The 27,249-nt window shown below is 49.5% G+C and overlaps 1 protein-coding gene across 2 annotated transcripts in view; it reads left to right on the forward strand.

The window, feature by feature from the left end:
* Positions 1–27,249, forward strand: part of BRF2 (BRF2 general transcription factor IIIB subunit) — a 91,417-nt gene that overhangs the window by 28,590 nt on the left and 35,578 nt on the right. For both annotated transcript variants that reach the window (XM_078665411.1, XM_078665412.1), the window contains exons 2-4: positions 737–779; positions 2,531–2,699; positions 5,730–5,789. In XM_078665411.1, coding sequence (XP_078521537.1) covers positions 2,546–2,699; positions 5,730–5,789 — 214 coding nt within the window. In that variant the 5' untranslated portion in view covers positions 737–779; positions 2,531–2,545. The remainder of the gene's footprint in view (positions 1–736; positions 780–2,530; positions 2,700–5,729; positions 5,790–27,249) is intronic.

Raw genomic sequence — 27,249 nt, forward strand, 5'->3', positions numbered from 1 at the left:
GTCCCCAGGGAATGGGGTCCATAGGACCAAAAGAGGCCCGAGGAGGGGGCTCCATGTACGCTCCCCTGCGTAATATTACAAATTAACTCCCCTGGACCTTGCCCACCCGATGACAAAAAAGAAACCAGCGCAGGAGACTGTGGTTGTGTTTTTGTTGGTTTTTCTGTTTTTATCTCGGATTCTCATAATTCACAGCAAAATAAAAAATTTAAAAAAAATTAAAATGTTTGGCCCCAAGATAGCTGGCACGACTTCCTTGTTGAAGTGGTGGCAGCCAATCCTATTCCACCATGAGATTGTCGGTTCCGCGGACCCTCCGTGCCTCTAGATATAAATTGTTTTTTTTTATAAATACTCAAACTACTGAACGTATTTACACCAAATTTAAAGAAGGAAAGGGCTCTTTTTGGACCAAGATCTAGGTTTCTGCCAAATTTGGTCTAATCCGGTCAGTGTTTGAAGCTGTAGTAGTGTCTAAAATCCCTATGGGAAATTGCATGGGAAAAATGCTTTTTGGGGCCTTATGCTTGAGGAATTACCCTGCAATTTCCAGACAGCAGATGAATTGACTGGCACACTAGTTTTGTTTGAAACTTTTGTGAAGATTTGTAAACGGCGCCAAACTTATTAGCAAAACAAAAATGCTTTTCTTATGGAAACATGTCCTAACTACATTATTTTCCCCTCCGATATTTGCCAAATATCATAACTTTGACTTATTCTAATTTATTTTCAGGATTCCAACTACATAATTTGTTTGAGGCCCTTTGCAGGTCAATGTAAGTATATGACAATATTGTGTACATGCTATATTATTTGCAGGCAATTGTTTTTTATCTTTGGAGGAAATGATTAGCATTTTATAGCAATGCGCTGATGTCCGCTGTGTAGAAACTGAAAAGAAGGGCAAGTAAGCATCCTTCCTCCAATCCCGTCTGTATAGATTTGCTTTGAAACTGCTATTTCTTTGAGAGTCTATTACCAACTTTCACTTGCACCCAGGCTAATGATTATATTGAAATAATGTAATAAACTCCTTGCATATACTTTACCCCGATGTCTAGCAGTGCAATTAAATGATAACTGGAGGGACTAATCTCCTGCCCTTCATTTTGTGGATGAGGCAGAAGATGAAGCCTCGCCAAGAATCCACAATGGTATCTGTGAGGAGTAAAGACTTGAACAGAGGTGTGAGCCAGGACTCCCAGTATTGTCTGATTCAAACAGGCTACTGGGTATTCCACGTGCACCTAGGGCCCCTTTGCTCTTATTTTGTTTAAAACTAGGATGGTCCTTATTGGGTTGAATATATGATTACACAGTTAATTCTGCCATTTAATGTTGTTCAGTTGAGCTGATCATCCGAAATATCAGGGCTTACTCCATTTTTCTTATGTGGAGGCTCATTACCCTCAACTCTGTTAATATAGTTCCAGAACTGGGATTGGTCTTTGAGGTTTGACAGCTTGAGAGTATACCACCATTGACTTTCAGTATGTTTATTTCTTTTCTTCCCTCTATTTTCTATTGTTTTCCGCTTTCAATGTTTGTACGGTCCCCCCACTGGGAGGATCAATGGTACGTAAACATATTTGTAGTTTCAAGAGTTGTGCTTTTACCTTCTTTAATTCTGGAGTGAACCGTTTGTTAGGCTGAATCATCTGTGTTCTTTCATTAAGCCAGTTTTTGGTATGCCTAATTTTGGTAGGCAGTGATGGCCCTGCTGCTGGCCATCACCACGGCTCGGGTTCACAGCCTTGTCTTGGATTGGCTGTCCTTAGGTTATTGACCAGTGTAGTCTAGCTGCCCCGAGCTACGTGGACCCCAAAACTGGTGGAAGGCAGCTCAGTCGGTGAATATGTACTGCAGCGGCACCTGTAAACTTTACAGCGAATAAACTCTTCGAAATTCTGTATAATGCACTAGTATTAACAGAAGCCCACCAATTCTCCAATCGTAGATTCTTCCCTTACGAGTTCCCTCTCACTCTGAAATTACTCTCAGACTATGTCCAACCATGGCATTAGCTGTCATGCAATCCATAAGTACCCAAGTTAATAGAAAAATATAATTTGAGTTCAATAATAATCAACGGATATTAGGATGAGTGTATGGAATGTCTGTGTAAATAACTCATGTAACCTCCTTACCTTTTTGTTACATGTTTAGGCAGCCTGAGAGAAGGGGGGGTCAGTACTGGGGGGGGGGGGGGTGATTATTCACTGATCACACCATTTGACCAGGAATTGCACTGGTAAGCGGGATGAGCTCATCTTTTGTGAGCAGTGGTTTTGTTCATGGTTATAGAAATTGCAGCAATTGTACATAATCTGTCATTGAAACCTGTTATACAGTGTGCCATGTTATCTTAAAGTGCGTACACAGGGATATGTAGCAAACTGCATCCTGCTTAGGAGGTGCTTAGTAGCTGGGACAATGTGATCACCAAGTCCTTGGTCTAGGCTTAGTTTAAACCTGTGCTTTTGCAGCACACTACTGAAGTATCATTAACCTTTCTTTTGGTTGGTAGAGAGCTACTTTCAGAATGTCTGACTTTAGCAAATGCCCAGATTGTGGATCTTCAGACATAGTTGATGATGCCCATTACTCCCAGAACCAGTTGGTGTGTGCTTCGTGTGGATTTATCCTGACAGAGGGCCTCCTTACTACCACACAAGCGGAGGAAGGCTTTTCACAAGGTGAGTGAACTAGAATACTTGGGACTAATTGAGAGGAGTGAGGTTGTAGGTCCGTCTTAGCTTTCTGCTATGTGCAAAATAATTTGCTTGTCTTAGTCTGAATAGCTTTTAAACTTACTATTTTATTTTGGACTTTTGCAAAGCACTATAAATACCTTGCAGGATTTTCGGAGCTCTTAAACTACACAGGAGGATGGGCAGGTAGCACTGGTGTATGTGGAGGCGGATTGTAACACTGAGTTGAGAATTGTGGTTGGATTTTGTTCCGTCTCCAGGATAGATTATTTTCTTACTTATAAATATCTGTTGTGTTCTTCTCACTTAATTATTCCAAATCCACTATAAGATCATGCAGCTATTGGTTTAGAGGTGAACTTTTCTGATAAACCAGTCTTCCCTAATCATTGGTCTGTAAATGGAGCCTTTTAGCGAATGAATCCTTTGAAGAAATGTGGCCTGGACCAGTAAAAAAAAATGACAAACCCTTTTCTTCAATAACAAATGTTTGGAGGCTTTTAAAGCGCCTATGCAGAGGGAGATTGTTGCTTTTCAGTTTAAGAAAAAAAAAATAAGAAACCTCAAAAGTAGGGAACCTTCGGAGGCCACTTTTTCTATTTTTTTTGTGGGCAGAGCATAAAGTTACGCAGGTAGTTAACCCCCAACATCTCAAGGGAAGAGAGCTAACGAAGAATAAGCAACATGATTTTTTTTAATTGGAGAGGCACATTATAAATAGTAGGACACTTGGTCAACAATTATACGAGGAAGGTAAAGTGAGCGGGAGGCTACTGGCCTGCCTGCCTAGATCCAGACAAGTAAATAATGCAACTTTTGAATCCTTTAACAGGTACCTTGATGCATGAACCATCTCGAATAGAGGGAATGTTTTAAGAGCATTTCGCTACTGTGTATCCTGCAGATCAATAGTACTGTGATGAAGAGATAGCTGGTTTTTTTGCTGGTATTTGCCTCCCGAACTAACAAAGCATCACATAATCTTGCCTGACTGGTATCTTTAATGGAGATGTATCATTTAAGAGGTGGTGAAAGCCCTCCCTAGAGGGAAAGCTGCAGGAGAAGACTGGTTTCCATCAGAGTGGAATCGGATGCTTCTGAAAACCGAAATTTTCATGAGGAATTAGTTTAATATTTTGAAGTCCTTCCCCCTTTTTGCCAATGGCTTTTTACTTGTTTCCTTAAAGATAAAAATCCTGTTGCTATAAATTAATTTCGCCCGATAACACTGCTTAACAGTGATTATAAGATTTTAATGAAAATTCTTACTAGCAAGATATCGAAGGTCACACCTTATCTGTTTGGCTTCCTAATTGGAAATTGTATTTTTTGCTGCTTATTTAATAATTTAAGATGGTTACCAGGACTTTCATAAGTGTTGGCCCTTTCACAATTCCCTTCTTCAGGTTATGTGTGAAACATCCCACTTCCACCCAGATCCGAGCTTTCCCCACATGAAGAACCCTAAAAAGCTATATCGCTGCGTTCTGTCTTTCAAAAGTTAAACAGAAGCCACTTTTTCAGTGGTTTTGAATTCCTAAGATAAATGCGGAATCCCCTATTAAAACGTTAAGTTCTGATGAACTGGTAACAGGTTCAGTTAGATGGGAGAAGGGTAACCAGGGTAAAGTTGGTGATTGAGGAATGAATTATTGATTCCTTGGGAGGTGCTTCAGCCTAGTCTTCTGTAGCTTGGGCTCAAAACAAATTGGCATATTTACAGATGTCCTCAATATTGCAGGTTAATCAACCTCTCCAATTTGAACCTACCAGGAATTAATTCAAGCGCCATTTCAATTTCCTAGAGAGCCAAGAAAACCGCTATTGTGTAGGCTGTCTGTTGGGAGTGATTCTAAGGTCTTGTTCTGTGCCATTCAGAGTAAATTGGTATCGGAGAATATGGTAAATCTACCCAGGGAGAAGTGGTTGGAGGCTTCATATTGTTTGTTCCAAAGCATTATGAGGTCCGAATTTTCAGAAGAAGCAAATCTACGCTCAGTGTGCTATACCTCTTCACTATTACATAAATAGAGTTTACAATATCTTAGAGGATTGCCCTAGATGTACAAAATCCGTTATTTGATTCATATTTTTGGGGGAATGTTACAGTGTTTAGTCATTTTGGGCAGGGGCTCTGATGTGTATGTGGGTCTCCCTTGGGATAGAGTATATGGTAGATGTGATTTCATTTTTGTTGGGTTGTTCCTAGCTATTGGAAATTAAACTAGCTCCGACATTTAGTTAGTGGGTTATTGCAATGCTGTTAGCACAATCTATAATAACTGCTCTTTGGAAATCACTGTATTCTCCTAAACTGCAATCCTAGATGGATAAAGTGAATACACTATATGCTAAAGTGCTTTCTGTGTGCGGAGCGGATAGGGAAAGGAGGAATGTTTAAGGTCTGGAAGTTAGCTGAGATGTTTATTATTAACTGAAATGCTGTTTTATTACCATTATGGAGTCAAGGTCTTAGAAGCTAGTACAGTATGCTACGTGCAGTGAAAGCAAGGGAGGATCTGGGGGGACCGGAGTTCAGGACAAATATTTGGGGAAAACTGCATTCTGTAACTAATGCACTGCACTTCATTCTGGTTTATGAATAATACCAATACTTAGACTGCACCTGTATGAACTTGCCTTAGCATAGAATTTTTTTTAATGACCATTTGAATTTGGGGTGGTTAACAGTGTTATTTATATTTAAGAATTTAATGATCTGCAAAGTTTTTCTTAATTATGATGTCTGCTTACATTTTTAGGTGATAGATTTTCTTCTTCTGTGATATAATTTATGCCTTGCACTGTCTGAGGTATGGTTGATATTGTTTAATGTATGCCCTGCATGTTATGATTGAGGAACTTTGCTAGCATTTTATTATTCCCATGTGAGAATTGACCTTTTAATGATGTATGCTGAGGATGAACAGTTTTTTTTCTTCCTCCAAATATAAATTAAAAAAAGGAACATGGTAATGAGGCTGAAGAAATGGTTGGTGTCTTTTGTATTTGCAGGTGTGCGGTTTTCAGAGAGCACAGGAGAGAAGGATAGCATTAGTCGATGTAAACTGCGTGGTAAGAATAACTTTTTTTTCTGATTGTTCATTTCCACTTGTTGCCCACTACTTTTAGGAAATAAACTAAGGCAGGTCTGTGGTGAACATCAGTCTTTCCACATCAAGGAGCATTTCCAATAAAGGATTATAAGTCAACTTAAATCAAACCAGTTTTAACCATGGACATTTTTCCAACTTGTTTTTTAAGTCTGGACTAGCAGGCAGCAGACCCATGGCTAAAAGTTCATGGCATTGGGGTTGGGGCCCCCACACAGCAGCATGTGTCATGCGCTTGCTCTCCTTTGCTTTTGCACCCTCCTTGTTGGTGCTTGGGGGGGGGGGGCTCTTTGGGCTTGAGGGGTCCCCTCTCTGCTCTTGTCAAGTGGGGGCCCCCCTCTCTGCTCTTGTTGGGCCCCCCTCTTTGCTCGTATCGGGTTGCCCCCCCACTTCTGCTCTGGAGGCGGGGGGGGGGGGGCACAACCTCTTGTTCGGGGGGGGGGGGGGGCTGTTGTCTGTTCTTGTCCTGACTTGCTTTTCTCTCTTGTCTTTGGGGCCTACTTTTGTGCTCACTCTTTGGCTCTTTTGCGCTCTCACCTTTTTGTGTACATCTTCTGCACTCGGTTTTTTACTTGCTTATTAGCGCTAGTTTGCTTTCTCATCTTGGCTCTCTTGCCTGCCCTCTGCTTGCTCAATCACTGCAGCACTCGCTTTTTTACGCTTCCTATTTAGCTCTTTTGTGCTCGCTCTTTGGCTGTGTATGGGCTCCTGCCCTGGCTCCCTTTTGTGCTCTCCTGCTTTGTTGCGCTCTTTTCTGCTCTCTTGCTGTTTATGCTCTTTTGTGCTTGCTTTCACTCTTTGCGCCTGCTCACTTTAGCGGTCTTGCTAAATTTTCTGTTCTCTTGTGTGATTTCTCGCTCTGTTGTGTACTGTCTTATGCATTCTCACCTTTGATCTCTTTTGCGCTTGCTCTTTTGCTTTTGTGCTCTCACTCTGGCTGTCTTTCTTGTGCTTGCTTGATCTAGTGTGTGGTTGCTTATTCTATTCCACATGGTTGCTCTCTGTTGCATTAGCGCACTCTGTTGTGTTTGCTTGCTATTTAGCGCTCTCTGTTTCGCTCTCTTTTGGAATCTCGTCTTCACTGTCTTTTACTTGCTCTTGCTTCCTTTTGCATGCTCTTGTTGTCTATGGTGCATTTTCTTTGTGTGCTCTTGCACTCTTTTTTTTTTTTTTTTTTTTTTTTTGTGCTTGCTGTTTTGCTGTCGCTTACTCTGACCCTCTCTTTTGCACTTGTTTGCCCTAGCCCCCCCATTCACTATCACTTGCGATGGCTGTCCCTTCTGCTCTCGCTTGTGCTGGTCCTCACCTTCACTCTTGTTTGCTCTGGCCCTCCCTCTCACTTTCACTTGTGCTGGCCCTCCCTTTAGCTTGTGCTGGCTCTTTCACCCCTGCACTTTTGTACTAGGTATCCTGCACATGGTGGCAGAGAGTAAATTTACTTTGGCAAAAAATGCACTCCATTTGGTAATGGCGAAGACTTCATTGCTTAGCTGCCATTTTCCTGTTCCCTCAGTCAGAAGGTATTCTATTAGTTGTGACTCACACAATGTCAATAGTGGGAGGTTGATTGTGTCTAACTTTCTTAAGGCCAGGCCCACTAAAACACTCGCCTACAACAAAATCAGTCTGCTTAGAAGCACTCTCAAACCGATTAGTCATAGCACAGATTGAACATAGGATGCATTAGACAACCACTTGCCTTCAACCGATTCCAAACTACCAGCTTGAGGGATGCACTGTGTCAGCATTAACATTAGTGGAACACGGACTCACCAGAGGATTTACCCACTTCAGTATTGTAGTGAAATTAATATTGACCCACGTCAGCAAAGGCCTGGTTCACCCTGAGTCCGAGTTGTTTTCGGGCACCAGCTACTAAATTTGATACCCACTATTGCATTAGACGTATTGCACAAGCACTTTACTGCAGATTGATTGTACAACCAGATTGTTATGGGAGGGCCCCAAGGTTATCAACCCGTTTGCTGTGTATGAAGCTTTATTTTATACACCCAAACCACTTTAAGATTGTGCTAGCTCCCCCTGATCATTAACACAGCTCCAAGCTTTCTTTTTTAACCTGATAATCTTTTATTCGTTTTTTTTTACATTTCAGATTAGTGTTTAACCAATGAAGCCTATTTTAAAATGTAAAAATGATTTTATATGATGCAGAACTCCTAATTGGTTGTTGACAAACGGGTGTATGGTATCTATCTGCCGGCTCATACGTGGGCTTGTTTTCAATATTAATTGTTGTGGGTAGTCAAATCGAGCTCCCTATGTAACTTCTACACACTGGTCAAACATATTTTAGCCATGCAGGCAATTTGCGGCCAAAACAACAAATATGTGAACCTAAGCCTCCGCATGACATTGTGAGATGGGCTGTTAAAACTTTTTTCTCTTACATTTTTAACTGTGTTTTATCTTGTATGTCTTTTATAGCTTTTATGACTTGAACAGTCGAAATAAAGCTTAAATGATGAGAATATTGAGGTTTCTCAGACTAATCACCTCCTCAGCCTTCTCTAAGTAAGGACCATTACAATGGTCAAAAGTCTGTTTTTAAGTAAGTGGGGCGGCAAATCGGACAAATGAGGCATCTACTTCCACACTTTCCAGTCATTACAAACCATATTGCTTTAAGGTTTTCTAGTATGTGGATAGTATAGTTTGGAAATTATATTCTGTCAACTACACTTGAGTCCAGATTTAACTCTGGTTCTTATTTCTTAGCTACTTTTCTCCTAGATGTAGTCTTTGTGCTACTGTTAGTCCGTGATCAGTAACTCACACTTCTGAAAAGCAACCTTTCCTTTGTAAGTCCAGCATTGCCAATTGTTTCGTATAGCTTGATAATATATGTACTTGCCCTGAAAGCATTGTTGCTTACCACCAACACATAGGACTCAGCCCTTAACCCCTTCGCTGCTAGGCCTTTTCCCCTCCTGTGCCAAGCCTTTTTTTGGCAATTTGGGGTAGTGCGCGCTTAGGCCCCTGTAACTTTTTGACCACATAAGGTATCCACGCCTATTTTGCATCCTTTTCTTCCAACATCATGTGGATTCTAAAGGTGCCCAGGGTTTTTGGATTCCCTTGGAGGGGTCCCAGAAATTAAGCATAATACAGTAAAAATTTAGTTTTTTTCAGAAAAATGGGAAAAACGGGCTGCAAATGAAAGCCTCTGGGTTTTTCCCTGCAAATGTTATCAAAAAAGGGTTTGTGGGGCTGAAATCTCCATTTTCTCAGCTTTTAGAGAATGACCGTTTTTTGTCAGAGAACCAACATTTTTCACAGTTTTGGCATTTTTCTGGGACATACCCTATTTTTGCTAATTTTAGCGCTTTCAACCTCCTTCCAGTTAATGGTAGAATTGAGTTTGAAAGCAATAATGGATCCTGGAAAGCTATACATTTTCGAAAAGTAGACACAATTCTGAATTCAGAAAGGGGTCATTTGTCTAAATCCATGAAGGTTTCTTTATAGAAACGAACAGTTAAATATTGGAATAATTGAAAATTAGTTGAAAAAAACAGCCTTTTGTCAACGTTTTCACCTGTAACTTCTTGTAATTTTAACAGCTCTTTGAAACCAATATAACGTTAGATCCGTTTGACCTTCCTGGTTGTGGGGATATATAGGACTTGTATTTTCACCAAGAACCCGACGAACCCAGAGCCAAAAACTGAGCAGCAACTTGCAATGGCATTTTATTATTTACCGGGTATAGAGCACTTATTCTTGGAAAATGTATACATGGAAAAATCGGTATGAAACACACCTATCACCTATGTATTTCTGAATTGGGTACAAATTATAGAGTTTAGAAACGGTATATATTTGCACATTTTCAAAATTGGGAATACTCCTACTAGCATGATAATTATTGGTCATTTTTCAAAATGTTTTTTTTTCCAATCAATCAATCAGGCATTTGTAGAGCGCACTACTTACCCGGAGGGTCTCAAGGCGCTTGGGGGGGGGGGGTGCTGCTACTGCTCGAACAGCCAGGTCTTGAGCTTCTTCCTGAAGGAGAGGTGGTCTTGGGTCAGGCGCAGGTCGGTCGGGAGGGAGTTCCAGGTCTTGGCGGCCAGGTAGGAGAAGGACCTTCCTCCTGTTGTCGTTCTTCGGATGCGGGGGACGGCGGCGAGGGCGTGACTGGCTGATCGGAGATGGCGCTTGGGAGCGTAGAAGTTGATGCGGTTGTTGAGGTAGCTCGGGCCTTGATCATGTAGGGCTTTGTGTGCGTGGGTGAGGAGACTGAAGGTGATTCTTTTGTTGACGGGGAGCCAATGCAGGTTTCTCAGATGTCCGGAGATGTGGCTGTGTCGTGGGATGTCGAGGATGAGTCTGGCTGAGGTGTTCTGCATCCGCTGGAGTCTCTTCTGGAGCTTGGCGGTGGTTCCGGCGTAGAGGGCGTTGCCGTAGTCCAGTCGGCTGCTGACGAGGGCCTGGGTGACCGTCTTCCTGGTTTCGGTGGGGATCCACCGGAAGATCTTCCGTAGCATGCGCAGGATGTTGAAGCACGACGAGGAGACGGCGTTGACTTGTCTGGTCATGGAGAGGGAGGAGTCCAGGATGAAGCCCAGGTTGCGTGCGTGGTCTGTCGGTTTGGGTGCGGTGCCCAGGGCGGGGGGCCACCAAGAGTCGTCCCAGGCGGAGGGCGAGGAGCCCAGGATGAGGACCTCCGTCTTGTCTGAGTTCAGTTTCAGGCGGCTGGTCGTCATCCACTCGGCTACGTTTTTCATCCCTTCGTGAAGGTCGGCTCTGGCGGCGGCGGGGTCGTTGGTCAGGGAGAGGATCAGCTGGGTGTCGTCAGCGTAGGAGATGATGTTGAGGTTGTGTTGGCGTGCGATGGCCGTGAGGGGGCTCATGTAGACGTTGAAGAGGGTGGGGCTCAGCGAGGATCCTTGAGGGACGCCGCAGCTGACTTCGGTGGCTTCTGACTTGTACGGTGGTATACGGACTCTCTGTGTTCTTCCGTCGAGGAAGGAGATGATCCATTCCAGTGCCTTCTCCTGGATTCCGGCGTTGCTGAGGCGCTGCACTAGGGTGCGGTGGCAGACAGTGTCCACAATGTCTTTCATTGGGAAGGGAGAAATGCATGAAAACTCAATAGGTAATAACAGTTGATTTACAAATCTGAATTACCCTAAGTCTCCCGATAAAAACGGTACCTCACTTGTGTGGGTCGGCCTTGTGCCTGCGACAGGAAACGGCGCAAAATGCAACGTGGTCACACCTCAATTTTGCAGTTAAAAATTGACCCTTTTATGGCAAAGTGCCTAGCTGTAGTTTTTGCACCCTAGCTCTGCCGGCACCTAGGGAAACCTAGCAAACCTATACATTCTTGAAAACTAGACACCCAAGGGAATTCTGGATGGGGTGACTCAACTGCCTCCCACCAGGTTCTGTTACCCAGAATCCCTTGCAAAGCTAAAGAATTGACAAAAAAAACGCATTTTCCTCACATTTCTGTGGTGGAAAGTTCTGGAATCTGCGTGGATCAACAAATTTCCACCCACCCCGCGTTCCCCCAGGTCTTCCGAATAAAATGGTACCTCACTTGCCTGGGTCTGCCTAGTGCCTGCGACAGGAAACAGCGCAAAACGCAACGTGGTTGCACCGCAGTTTCGCAGTGAAAACGGGCCTTTTTTGGCAAAGTGCCTACCTGTAGTTTTTTAACCCTAGCTCTGCCGGCACCTAGGGAAACCTAGCAAACCTATACATTCTTGAAAACTAGACACCCAAGGGAATTCTGGATGGGGTGACTCAACTGCCTCCCACCAGGTTCGGTTACCCAGAATCCCTTGCAAAGCTAAAAAATTGACAAAAAAAGGCATTCTCCTCACATTTCCGTGGTGGAAAGTTCTGGAATCTGCCTGGATCAACAAATTTCCACCCACCCAGCGTTCCCCCAGGTCTCTCGATAAAAATGGTACCTCACTTGCGTGGGTAGGCATAGTGGCTGCAACAGGAAAAGGCCCAAATCGTACGGTGGAGACTTGAAAATAACCTATAGCAAAACTACCTAATTTTTTGGGGTGGGCACCTGAGTTTTTGGCCGGGGGCTCGGCAGCCAACTTGGGAAACTACCAAACCCAAACAGTTCTGAAAACTAAACACCCGGGGGAGTCCAGCGAGGTATGGCATGCGTGGGTCCCCCAATGTTTTCCTACCCAGAATTCCCTGCAAACCTTAAAATTAGGTAAAAAAGACACTTTTCCATACATTTTTGCGTGGGATCTCCGTGCTGGCACAAATGTCCTACCACCCAGCGTTCCCCTTTGTTCTCCCGAGTAAAATGATACCTCACACCTACCAAACCCACACATTTCTGCAAATTAGACACCCGGGGGCCTCCAAGGAGCTATGGCTTGCGTCGATCCCCCAACGTTCTCTTACCCAGAATCCCTTGCAAACCTCAATATTAGCTGAAAAAAATCAGTTTTTTCACACATTTGTGTGGGAATGCGTGGCATCACTGGGCTCACACAAATTTCCTCCCACCCAGCGTTCCCCCAGGTCTCCCGATAAAAATGGTACCGCACTTGCGTGGGTGGCTCAAGGACCCGCAACAGGCAAGGGCCCAAAACATAATGAGCTGACATCAAAATAACCTATCACAAACCAACCTGGTTTTGCAAGGGGGTTCCCACGAGTTTTTGGCCCCAGGCTTGGCGGCCATCTTGGGAAACTACAAAACCCAAACATTTCTGAAAACACCCGGGGGAATTCACAAGAGAGACATCACCATATACTCACATGGTTTAACAATAATATCTACATTTAGTAGGTTATTCTTAACTGGAATGTACACCTTAACAGAGACACTCAAAAGTCAAACATTCCAGCACAGCTATCTATTCCTCAAACACACACACATACTGGTTGGATTTGGCACGAGGGCGAGTGATGGTTCAGTACATAAAATTTATTTAACAAGAGATTTCACACAAATGAAATGCTCTGTCAATAATTAAATGCATAAAAACCGAACCAGTGACTCGCAACTCGTGAGCTGTAAAGCCACGACAACCGTTTTACAGGCCATTCACGCACCTTTCATACCTGATACACAGAAGACCGTTCACTCCATCCAGGAGCAAATACAACACATTACAATATTCACAAAAAGGGACAAGATACACCCTGCTTCAGAAAGAGAAAAAAGATAAATATTACTGCACAGCCATCTAATCCTCAAGCACACACGCGCACACACACACACACACACACACACACACACACACATACTGGTTGGATTTGACACGAGGGTGAGTGATGATTCAGTATATACAATTGTATTATCAAGTCATTTCACAAAAATGAAATGAACTGTTAATACTTGAAAGAATGAGAAACTGAACCATTGACTCACAGCTCGTGAGCTGTAAAGCCACGTCAAGGTTCCAACCTCTTTACAGGCCATTCATACACCTTTCATACGTGTGACACATACAAAACATTCACACCGCCAGCCGCGGGCCCATCACATTACAACACTCACACCAGCAGACAGCGCCATTCAAGGGCCCATCACTTTCACGCACCCACATTCCAGACACAGCAACTACACAAAGTGATGGACTGCGTGGAGTTGCGCTCAGCTAGCCGTGTGTGTAGTGAGCAACAGAAAGAAACTACTCGCACACCGCCAGCCAAGCGCCAGTCGACCCACACCACCATCCAAACACCAGGCCATGCACATAGTCAGCCTAGCGCCAATCCACACACTCTGCCAGCCAAGCGCCAGTCCACACACTCTGCCAGCCAAGCGCCAGTCCACGCACACCGCCAGCCAAGCACCAGTCAACGCACACCGCCAGCCAAGCGCCAGTCAATGCATACTGCCAGCCAATCCACGCACACCACCAGCCAAGCGCCAGTCCACGCACACCGCCTGCCAAGCACCAGTCCACGCACACCGCCTGCCAAGCACCAGTCCACGCACACCGCCTGCCAAGCACCAGTCCACGCACACCGCCTGCCAAGCACCAGTCCACGCACACCGCCTGCCAAGCACCAGTCCACGCACACCGCCTGCCAAGCACCAGTCCACGCACACCGCCTGCCAAGCACCAGTCCACGCACACCGCCTGCCAAGCGCCAGTCCACGCACACCGCCTGCCAAGCGCCAGTCCACGCACACCGCCTGCCAAGCGCCCGTCCACACACACCGCCAGCCAAGCGCCCGTCCACGCACACTGCCAGCCAAGCGCCAGTCCATGCACGCCGCCAGCCAAACACCAGTCCACGCACGCCGCCAGCCAAACACCAGTCCACGCACGCCGCCAAATAATTTTTTTTTAAAAACAAAGAAAAAAATTACAAACCATTTGGAACTAGATACAAAACTAAAACTACAAACAGCGGTAACTAAAAAACAAATGCCACAGGTGAAACTGAACCAATAAAAAACATTACAGACCAGGCAGTAGACCATTAGACTCACGGTAGCTCCCAAAATTTCTTTTGAGTGGGATACATTATGAAACATCTGGGCACACACAGCCCAGGATGAGAAGGACAATCGGCACAGTGCATACGAGTATCCTTCCGCACATCTCTTCGATAGCAGACTTTACATCTCTTACAGGGATTGTTTTTTTTGGGCGTAGGAGGAATGTAATCAGCAAAGTGGCGATCTCGCATTCTAGCCACTTCCTCCACCACTCCGACTCTAGGAACATGTGCCTGTTCCACAACAACAAGGCCGCCTATCACAGACTCCTGAAGCTTAACAAAAGTCAACTTTGACGCAGGAGAACACTCCTTGAACACAACAAAAGCATTAAGTTGCTAAATTAAAAAGATGGATGGCCAACTTCTTATACCAAATGTAAGACTTATGAATAGCAGTGTAAAGTTCCAACCTCTGATCTACTGTCAACACCACCCATGTACTTATTGTAGTCTACAATGCACACAGGTTTACGCACTTCAGGAACCTGACCCCAAAAAGGCATAGATGTAGTACTTTCATCATGGATAGTAGTCGGCATGTACACATCCCTCCTGTCGACAAATTTTACAGCTAGCAGTTCATCACTACGCAAGGCACTGCACTGTCCCCTCTGAAGCTTTTTGCAAACAAGCTCTTTTGCAAAACCTTTACGGTTAGAGCGGATTGTGCCACAGGCAAAAGTGTCCACTTTGAACAACTCCTTAAACAATGGCACACCAGTGTAGAAGTTATCAACGTACAAATGAGGGCCTTTGTTAAACAGTCTTCTAGCAAGATCCCACATAATTTTCTCAGACACTCCAAGTGGACGGACAAATAGGGGGGTCAATAGTGGAATCCTTACCAGTGTACACCCGTAAATTACAGACATATCCTGTCCTACTCTCAGACAACATATACAGCTTAATTCCATAACGTGCCCTCTTGCTAGGAATGTACTGCCTAAAAAGCAAACGGCCCTTGAACAGGACCAAAGACTCATCAATAGATATTTCTTTGCCTGGAGTATAGATCTCTGAAAATCGATCTACAAAATGATCAATAACAGGTCGAATCTTAAAAAGGCGGTCACAGTCAGGGTGATCTCGTGGCAATGCCAAAGAATTATCAACTAAATGCAGCATTCGAAGCATAAGTAAATACCGAACACAACTCATAACTGCAGAAAATATAGACGTTGCCATCAAGGGACTGGAAGACCAATATGAAGCCAGGGAAGGCTTCCTTATCAAGCCCATCAAAAAAGTCAAACCCTAAAACCTCTTCACCTCATCCAGATTTGTGGGAGTCCACCGGGTAGCTCTAGCGTGGGGCGCAAGTCTGGTGCTGTTGTCCCTCAAACTGTTTCGCATACAAATTAGTCTGCTCAACAATCTCAGCCAAAAATACATCATCCATGAACAACTGAAACTGTATAGGCAAGTAACTTTCACAATCCACTCTACACCCTGCATAACCAGTAAAGTCAGACAACACCGGCTGCACCATGTTTGGATCAACCTAGAGTCCAGCACTTCCAATGGGAAGGCTTGCAGCCCCAGGCTGCAATCCAGATGTCTCTTGCACCATCGGCACATCAATCTCCTCCTCTAAAACAGGCACTTCGTCCGCACTGAGAGTGGATTCATCATCCGATGATTCCATGTGGAGAGAAAACTCACTGCCTGAATTTTCCCCTCCCTCCTCTCCCTCAGACTGTCACTGTCACAGACTGTCAGTCTCATAATCCTGCTCAGAGGAAGATTCAAGAAGGAAACCAATCACCTGCTGAGCAGTCATTCTACGGCTAGCCATAATGCTAACTAAAAAAGGCAACTTGTCAAACACGTCAACAACAAATCCTTTGAGAAAAAAAAAAGAAATAAACACAATGTTGCTTTATCTCAAAGACCTATATACTCCAACACTATACCACTCACTTGACAGAAGCAGCTAGACTCCGCACCACCTACTCTGCACAGACACAGAGGATCAACAATATCCCACTAAAAAAGAAAAAGAAAAATTACACATAAGACAACGCAAAAACGCATCGCAAAGAATTTCATGCTCGGAACACAAACCGAAATACAGCCATTATGACAGCACTTACAAAAAAAGACATTTATGCATAACAATAATACTCATTTGGAGTAAACCCTACAAAAATGTTTTTCTTACCAAATAAATGCAAATACGCAAACTGCAGAACAACCACTGCCGAAACCGGAATCACAAGCTTTACACTACAATAAAAAGGAGAAGAAAAAACATTACAATCACATATTCAAATAATGCACCAGTCAACACACAGTACAACAGCTAAGCTAAGGGGTAGGTGGGCCTAAGAGTATAAATAAAATATTCACCCCTGTAAAAGGGAAGCAACCCTTGCCCTTGAGGCCACCCCCCACACATGGCGTCATTGGTGGTCCAGTGGGCCAATACATTACCAAATATTCAGGGGGGGGGGGCAGACAACGCCAAAATAATTTGCACCCCTTGGGGAGCGACCCTTGCCCAAGGGGCCGCTCCCCACACACATCCCTGGTGGTCTAGTGGGCCAAATATGGTGCGAGAGGGCCACCAACGGAAAATGACAATTGCCCAACGGGCCACTCCCCACACATGGCTACATTGGTGGTCCAGTGGGCCAGTAAATTACTAAATATTTAACCTGCCCCCCCGGGGGGGGGGGCGGACAACGTAAAATGAATTGCGCCCCATGAAGAGAGAGACCCTTGCCCAAGGGGGCTGCTCCCCACACACATCCCTGGTGGTCTAGTGGGCCAAATGTGGTGCGTAATAGCCCCCAATGGAGAGTGACTCTTGCCCAAGGGGTCACTCTCCTTACAAACATCCCTGGTGGCCTAGTGGGCCCTACAAAAACGTAAAAAACTGCTTGACAGCCAAAAACATGCCCCCGAAGGGGAGTGACCCTTGCCCAAGGGGCCGCTCCCCCAAACCAAAAACACCAACAAACAAAAAACCCTGGGACTATTGTGCATTCCTGCTGCACGAGCGTGCAGCAGGAATGCAGAAAAGAGGCACCGGGGGAAAGGAAAACCCTTTTCTGTCCCCGATGCCTCTTTTACAGTAATCGCCCCCGCCCCCGCCCTAGTGATTGCACTCACCTGTTTTCCCCACGACGCGCTGCTTCCAAATGGCGGCTGCCGGTGGGGAAAGAGAAAGTAAACAGAAATTGACGTCAGCGCGGCTCGCGCGCTGACGTCATCAATGACGTGGCAGGGGGGCGGTGGGGTGAGGCAGAGGAAGGTCTTCCCCGGCCTCCTGCAGTTGAAATTCGGCAATCGGGCACCCGCGGGGGGAGCACCAGCCCTCCCCCCGTGGGTGGGCGCCATGACGGCCGGGAGGCGTCATCAGCACACGAGCACTGTGTGCCATGACGGCTCCCGGCTGTCATCAGCATCGAAGGGGTTAAACTAAATCAAAAAAAAGTGGTTAATAATTTTTGCTCACATTACTTCTTCTCCTTGCTAAACCTTTTTTTTTTTTTTTATTCGTTTTTATCACTTTCTACTCTGTTGTCACACTGTACTTCCAGCTCTGCCTTTCGTCTCCATCTTTGAGACTTTGATATTTGAGCTCTTTCTCTTTCCATTGTACTTTTTATCAAGTTATTGCTTTTACTTTCTTAGCTTTCCTTTTACTTGTTTATAGAATGGTACACTGTTTTTATATGCTGCATTGTATAAAATTTGTAGCAGCTTTTAGTTACTGTTTGATGTATAGTAGTTTGCCCAGTCAAGAGGTCCCTTCCATTTCCTTTCTTTTTAGGTCTCGGGCTTAGAGACGCGCGAAGCGCGTACTCGCCAGAGAACTATAGTAATCTTGAGGGAGTGACAAGAGCTGGCCACGCGTGGATTTGGTCGCGCGCGTGACGCGTGAGATGTGCACGCTCACGGCGACGGCGTCTCCGCCGATGACTGCTCTCTTCCTCAGCAGCCTTTGCCTGGGTACATCTCCCGCACCTGATGTGCCGCACCGGGACGGCGGCACGAGGCAGAGCTTCAAAGCCGCTGCCGAGCGCGTTACCACAGCCCGTTCGGCGGAGCTAGGAGGGACGCCGCAGGCAGCGACACGTTAATGGGTGAGCGGGCACAGCCGTGTGTGTGTTCGTCAGGCTTTGGTGGCTGTAAAGATGGTGCTGTTTGCCACTACGTGACTTTTCTTGACCCCCCCCCCCCCCTCCTAGAAGTTGCTGCATGCATTGGGCTGCGCTAGGAGCGGAACAAAGGCACGTGTGCGGCGTTACAACTCGTCCCAGCAGCGCATAGGCGCGCTTTGCTGTTTGGAGCGCCCCCCCATGCTTGAATAGAACGTGTGGGTCTGGCACCAGCAGGGCCTTTATAATGAGCAGCCATGGCGGGAAATAATTAAAGGCGGCGGATAATTAGGCCGCTTGTGGTCAGAACGTTTTAATTGGAGGGAGTCTGCAGCGCGGTGTCTCCGACTCCATAGACTGTCTCGCAGCTCGTCGCAGTTGTGAAGTAGAGCTGTGGCAGCCAGGAACCAGCTATGTGCGTGCATGCTTCCAGCTTGAAGCTTTACCGCATGTGGGCACGCTGCTCTCGCCTCTAAAGCAAAACTGCCCAGAACGATGGGTCCCACCTCGACCCCCCCATTAGGCTTTACGAACCTGCATGTATGAAGGAACGCGGCCTCCACCACCACTCAACCCCCACTGCCAAGGTCCAAAAATAAAGGAAACTCCCTTTAGCCACACCCCTCCTCTGATAACTTCCACTGCAGCATCAGCAGGTCCCTGTGTTCTGGAGACAGGAGCTGCTGTACCGGCGCTTTTGTACCAGCTTTGCTCGGGCTTCCACGTGATTGAAAGGCACGCTTGAACCGGCATTAACGTGCTGAATGAAGGTGCTTCTGAAGGTAGGAGTTGATGAGCGCAGCATCACCTGCCTCATTGCAGCCCCCCCTATGAGAACCTGTAAGATTAGAAGCTCTAGTATTCAAGGAGAAAATAAAGAACCAGTATTCGGTATCTGTGACTCTACCCCCATTTAAAGCTCTGCCCGTCACCTGTCTAGTACTTGGAGCACGCCTTTCCCTTTGGCACCTGCAATGTCCACTCCTTATGGATTCCTGCAGTGCCCTTCTCCTGAAACTAGCTTTCTTGTGTCAGAGGTGCCTCTACTGATAGGCTGGTGCCAGAAATGCCTCCAATCAATCAATCAATCAAGTCATTTATAGAGCGCACTACTCACCCGTAGGGTCTCAAGGCGCTGGGATGGGGGGGGGGGGTGCCGTTACTGCTCGAACAGCCAGGTCTTGAGCTTCTTCCTGAAGGAGAGGTGGTCTTGGGTCAGGCGCAGGTCGGACGGGAGTGAGTTCCAGGTCTTGGCAGCCAGGTAGGAGAAGGACCTTCCTCCTGTTGTCGCTCTTCGGATGCGGGGGACGGCGGCGAGGGCGTGGCTGGTTGATCTGAGGAGGCGCGTGGGAGTGTAGAAGTTGATCCGGTTGTTGAGGTAGCTCGGGCCTTGGTCGTGTAGGGCTTTGTGCGCGTGGGTGAGGAGGCGGAAGGTGATTCTCTTGTTGACCGGGAGCCAGTGCAGGTCTCTCAGGTGTCCGGAGATGTGGCTGCGTCGGGGGATGTCGAGGATGAGTCTGGCCGAGGCGTTCTGGATCCGCTGGAGTCTCTTCTGGAGCTTGGCGGTGATTCCGGCGTAGAGGGCGTTGCCGTAGTCCAGTCGGCTGGTGACGAGGGCCTGGGTGACTGTCTTCCTCGTCTCGGTGGGGATCCACCGGAAGATCTTACGTAGCATGCGTAGGATGTTGAAGCAAGACGAGGAGACGGTGTTTACTTGTCTGGTCATGGAGAGGGAGGAGTCCAGGATGAAGCCCAGGTTGCGTGCGTGGTCCGTCGGTTTGGGTGCGGTGCCCAGGGCGGGGGGCCACCAGGAGTCGTCCCAGGCGGAGGGCGAGGAGCCCAGGATGAGGACCTCCGTCTTGTCAGAGTTCAGTTTCAGGCGGCTGGTCGTCATCCATTCGGCTACCTCTCTCATCCCTTCGTGCAGGTTGGCTCTGGCGGCGGCGGGGTCGTTGGTCAGGGAGAGGATCAGCTGGGTGTCGTCGGCGTAGGAGATTATGTTGAGGTTGTGTTGGCGTGCGATGGCCGCGAGGGGGCTCATGTAGACGTTGAAGAGGGTGGGGCTCAGTGAGGATACCTGGGGGACGCCGCAGATGACTTTGGTGGCCTCTGACTTGTACGGTGGTAGGCGGACTCTCTGTGTTCTTCCGTCGAGGAAGGAGGTGATCCATTCCAGTGCCTTGTCCTGGATTCCGATGTTGCCGAGGCGCTGTACTAGGGTGCGGTGGCAGACAGTGTCGAAAGCCGCGGAGAGGTCCAGGAGGATGAGGGCCGCTGTTTCTCTGTTGTCCATCAGAGTTCGTATGTCATCGGTGGCAGCGATGAGGGCGGTCTCGGTGCTGTGGTTCGCTCGGAAGCCAGACTGTGAGGGGTCGAGGGATCCATTCGTCTCGAGGAAGGCGGCCAGTTGTTTGTTGACGGTCTTCTCGATGACTTTGGCCGGGAACGGGAGGAGCGAGATGGGACGGTAGTTCTTGAGGTCGGTGGGGTCTGCTGTGGGTTTCTTGAGAAGGGCGCTGAGTTCGGCGTGCTTCCAGCTCTCTGGGAAGGTGGCGGTGTCGAAGGAGGTGTTGATGATGTCCCGCAGGTGGGGTGCGATGACAGCGTCGGCCTTGTTGAAGACGTGGTGAGGGCAGGGGTCGGTCGGAGATCCGGAGTGGATGGAGTTCATTGTGCGGATGGTGTCTTCGGTGCTGATCGGAGTCCAGGTGCGGAGGGTGGTGGTGGGTGGCGTTGTTGCGGTTGTGGCTTCCGTTGGTTGGTTGCTGAAGCTGTTGTGTATGTCCGCGATCTTGTTGTGGAAGTAGGATGCGAGGGAGTTGCAGAGGTCTTGCGACGGGGTGATGTCGTTGTTTCCGGCGTTGGGGTTGGAGAGCTCTTTCACGATGTTGAAGAGTTCCTTGCAGTTGTGTGCGTTGTTGTCCAGCCGGTCCTTGTATGTATTTTTCTTGGTGGCGCGGATCAGTTGGTGGTGTTTCCGGGTGGCGTGCTTGAGGGTGGTCATGTTGTCCGTAGTTGGTTCCCTTCTCCAGACTTTCTCGAGGGCTCGACAGTTCTTCTTGGAGCTCTTGAGTTCGTCGGTGAACCATGGTGTTTTTCTGCTGCAGGGTCCGCTGGGTGGGGTTCTCAGAGGGGCGAGTTCGTCTGCGCAGTTGTTGATCCACATCGTGAGGTTGTCTGCGGCCTGGCTGGGGTTCGCTGAGCTGGCGGGAGGGTGCTGGCTCAGGGAAGCGGTGAGCTGGTCGGCTGTGATCTTGTTCCAGCTTCTTCGGGCAACCTGTTGCTGGTGGTGGTGGATCGTCGTTCTTTTGAAGGTGAAGTGGACGCAGCTGTGGTCCGTCCAGTGGAGTCCTGTTGCGTGGCTGAAGGAGACGTCTTTGCTGGATGAGAAGACGGCGTCGAGTGTGTGTCCGGCGAGGTGGGTGGGGGAGGTCACCAGTTGCTTGAGTCCGAGGTTGTCGAGCAGGCTGATGGTGTTGCGGTCGCTGTTGTTCTCCAGGTGGAAGTTGAGGTCCCCCAGGAGGATGTAGTCAGCGGAGGGGAGGGCATGCGGGCTGACGAAGTCGGCGATGTCCTCGCTGAATCGTGTGCGTGGACCCGGGGGTCGGTAGATCAGGGTGCCTCTGAGGGTGGTCTTCGGGTTGGTGTGGATCTGGAAGTGCAGGTGTTCAGCGGTGGTTAGGGTGTCGTCGGTGTTGGTCGTGATGCGGATGGTGTCCCTGTGGATGATGGCGATGCCTCCTCCCGTCTGGTTGGCGGTGCGGTCCCTCCGGATGATCTTGTAGCCCTCTGGGATGGCGATGGCGATGTCTGGGGCTGAGGAGGCGTTCATCCAGGTCTCGGTGAGGAAGGCAACGTCAGGGGCGGTGGTGTCGAGGAGGTTCCAGAGTTCTACGGCGTGTCTGTGGACGGAGCGGATGTTGAGCAGGAAGCACTTGAGGTGGTTGCTGCTGGTGTTTGGCTTGGCGAGTGCTGGCGCAGGGTGAGTCCGGATGCAGGTGAACTCGCAGGCGTGGCAGCTGAAGGGTCCGTGGGTGTGCTTCGGGGCGGCTTGATGACATCCTGGGGTGCGGCCGGTGTTGAGTGCGATGAGGTCGGCGGCGTTGTAGGTTCGTCGGGTCGGCTTCCGTCGGTGGGGGCCAGGGGTCCTGGCGCTGGTCGCGATCCGGTTGCGGACGGGCGCAGACGGGCTTACCTTTGGCGCGCCTTCGGCGCACAATCGGCGCGCCCGCTGCGCGTTCGCACGGTCGCCATATAAGGCGAAGTGCGTGGGTGGGCGGAGCAGCTGGGAGGCGGGAGCAGGGAGGGAACAAAAGAGAAAGGGGCGGGGCAACTGGCGGTGGCGGGAAGCGGGGAGGGAGAGCGGCGAGGGCGGCGGGAAAGGGGAAGGAGCTGAGTAGACAACAATAATAATACTACAGGCACAGATGGGGGGGGGGACAGATCGAGAACAGGAGGAAAAAGAACGTTAGCACAGAAAATAAAATGTCACAGAAAACAAGCACAAATTACGGCAAAACAAGCACAAATTACGGCAAAACAAGCACAAATTACGGCAAAACAGCTGGAGCAAAGCACAAGGGGAGACGCAAGGCGGCCGCGAGGCCGGCGGCGAGGCAGTCAGGCACAGCGGAGCAGAGGGGCACACGCAGCAGCTGGTGGCCGTGCGGCGCGGGGGTGTCCCACAAGTGGGTCACACTCACCTGCGTCGCACGGTCGCCATATAAGGCCAAGTGCGCGGGTGGGCGGAGCAGCTGGGAGGCGGGAGCGGGGAGGGAACAAAAGAGAAAGGGGCGGGGCAACTGGCGGTGGCGGGAAGCGGGGAGGGCGGCGGGAAAGGGGAAGGAGCGGAGTAGACAACAATAATAATACTACAGGCACAGATGGGGGGGGGGGACAGATCGAGAACAGGAGGAAAAAGAACGTTAGCACAGAAAATAAAATGTCACAGAAAACAAGCACAAATTACGGCAAAACAAGCACAAATTACGGCAAAACAAGCACAACTTATGGCAAAACAAGCACAAATTACGGCAAAACAAGCACAAATTACGGCAAAACAGCTGGAGCAAAGCACAAGGGGAGACGCAAGGCGGCCGCGAATCCGGCGGCGAGGCAGTCAGGCACAGCGGAGCAGAGGGGCACACGCAGCAGCTGGTGGCCGTGCGGCGCGGGGGTGTCCCACAAGTGGATCCCTTATTTACTGGTGTCTGAAATACATTACTTGTTTACTAGTGCTGTACGTGCTCCCTTCCTTAATGGTGCTCACTATTCACTCTTTAATGCTGTCTGAAGGTGGCCCTCCAGCCCCCTAGTTGGTGCTTGAAGTGTCACCCTTTCTTACTGGTCCTTCACATGTACACTATCATAATAGTGCTTAAATTGCTTTCCTCCTTGCTGGTGTATTCTTCCTGGCATCTGAAGGGCCCACTGCACCAGAACTGTCCTGCCTCCCTTCCCCCATTTCCTGGCACGTGAATAACACCGTTTCTGGGTGGGTGAAATGGTCGCCCCAGGCGCCTCAAGTGCTCCACCTTCTCAGTGACCTGTAACTGCCTCTTTCCTATTTGTGCCTGGTGGCCCTTTCTTTTCAGATGCCTGTATCTCCTTCCCCGCCTTCTTACTTGTGCTAGAGCTGCTTTATTTTTCCACTTGTTCCTGTATGGCCTTGCCATTCCTTCTGGAGCCTGAACTGACCGCCCTGTCTTACTGGTATCCACATTGGCCTTCATTGATAGCTCCAGAGGTTTATCTTCCGCTTTCTTGCACTTCCAGTGCTTATCCTCTGACATGCTCTTCAAATGTTTGCCCCTTTGTACTTGTGGCATTGAACGGCATGTCCTGTGCCCTGCCCCAGCACAGTCTGTGTGTTTATGTGTGTATGTGATGTGAGAGTGTGTTCGTATGGGTATGTGTGAGAGTGAGAGTATGTGTCTGTGTGCATACCCAGAAGCGCACACTGCACCAGTGCACGCGCCTCTCCTTTTATTTAAAAGGATTTACAGCTCGACACACACAGCCACACACACACAGCCACACACAGCCACACACAGCCACACACACACAGCCACACACACACAGCCACACACACACAGCCACACACACACAGCCACACACACACAGCCACACACACACAGCCACACACACACAGCCACACACACACAGCCACACACACACAGCCACACACACACAGCCACACACACACAGCCACACACACACAGCCACACACACACAGCCACACACACACAGCCACACACACACAGCCACACACACACAGCCACACACACACAGCCACACACACACAGCCACACACACACAGCCACACACACACAGCCACACACACAGCCACACACACACACAGCCACACACACACAGCCACACACACACACACAGCCACACACACACACACACACAGCCACACAGCCACACACACACAGCCCCACACACACACACAGCCACACACACCCACACAGCCACACACACCCACACAGCCACACACACCCACACACAGCCACACACACACAGCCACACACACACAGCCACACACACACAGCCACACACACACAGCCACACACACACAGCCACACACACACAGCCACACACACACAGCCACACACACACACAGCCACACACACACACAGCCACACACACAGCCACACACACACACAGCCACACACACACACACAGCCACACACACACACAGCCACACACACACACACACACACACACACACAGCCACACACAGCCGCTGCCAGCCACACACACACACACAGCCACACACACACACACAGCCACACACACACACACAGCCACACACACACACACAGCCACACACACACACACAGACACACACACACACAGCCACACACACACACACACAGCCACACACACACACAGCCACACACACACACAGCCACACACACACACACACACACACCCACACCCACACACCCCCACACGCACATGCACACACACACACACACGCACACGCACACACGCACACACACACATACCCTCACACACAGGCACACACACAGGCACACACACAGGCACACACACAGGCACACACACAGGCACACACACAGGCACCCACACAGGCACACACACATACCCACACAGGCACACACACATACCCACACACAGCCACACACAGCCACACACAGCCACACACAGCCACACACAGCCCCACACAGCCACACACAGCCCCACACACAGCCCCACACACAGCCCCACACACAGCCCCACACACAGCCCCACACACAGCCCCACACACAGCCCCACACACAGCCCCACACACAGCCCCACACACAGCCCCACACACAGCCCCACACACAGCCCCACACACAGCCCCACACACAGCCCCACACACAGCCCCACACACAGCCCCACACACAGCCCCACACACACAGCCCCACACACACAGCCCCACACACACAGCCCCACACACACAGCCCCACACACACAGCCCCACACACACAGCCCCACACACACAGCCCCACACACACAGCCCCACACACACAGCCCCACACACACAGCCCCACACACACAGCCCCACACACACAGCCCCACACACACAGCCCCACACACACAGCCCCACACACACAGCCCCACACACACAGCCCCACACACACAGCCCCACACACACAGCCCCACACACACAGCCCCACACACACAGCCCCACACACACAGCCCCACACACACAGCCCCACACACACAGCCCCACACACACAGCCCCACACACACAGCCCCACACACACAGCCCCACACACACAGCCCCACACACACAGCCCCACACACACAGCCCCACACACACAGCCCCACACACACAGCCCCACACACACAGCCCCACACACACAGCCCCACACACACAGCCCCACACACACACCCCCACACACACACCCACACACCCCCACACACCCCCACACGCACACACGCACACGCACACACGCACACACGCACACATACCCTCACACACAGGCACACACACAGGCACACACACATACCCACACAGGCACACACACATACCCACACACACAGCCCCCCACACACAGCCCCCCACACACAGCCCCCCACACACAGCCCCCCACACACAGCCCCCCACACACAGCCCCCCACACACAGCCCCCCACACACAGCCCCCCACACACAGCCCCCCACACACAGCCCCACACACACAGCCCCACACACACAGCCCCACACACACAGCCCCACACACAGCCACACACACAGCCACACACACACCCACACACCCCCACACACCCCCACACGCACACGCACACACGCACACACGCACACATACCCTCACACACAGGCACACACACAGGCACACACACATACCCACACAGGCACACACACATACCCACACACACAGCCCCCCACACACAGCCCCCCACACACAGCCCCCCACACACAGCCCCCCACACACAGCCCCCCACACACAGCCCCCCACACACAGCCCCCCACACACAGCCCCCCACACACAGCCCCACACACACAGCCCCACACACACAGCCCCACACACACAGCCCCACACACACAGCCCCACACACACAGCCCCACACACACAGCCCCACACACAGCCCCACACACACAGCCCCACACACACAGCCCCACACACACAGCCCCACACACACAGCCCCACACACACAGCCCCACACACACAGCCCCACACACACAGCCCCACACACACAGCCCCACACACACAGCCCCACACACACAGCCCCACACACACAGCCCCACACACACAGCCCCACACACACAGCCCCACACACACAGCCCCACACACACAGCCCCACACACACAGCCCCACACACACAGCCCCACACACACAGCCCCACACACACAGCC

This window comes from Lissotriton helveticus, chromosome 11, assembly GCF_964261635.1.
Source record: "Lissotriton helveticus chromosome 11, aLisHel1.1, whole genome shotgun sequence".
Taxonomy (NCBI): Eukaryota; Metazoa; Chordata; class Amphibia; order Caudata; family Salamandridae; genus Lissotriton; species Lissotriton helveticus.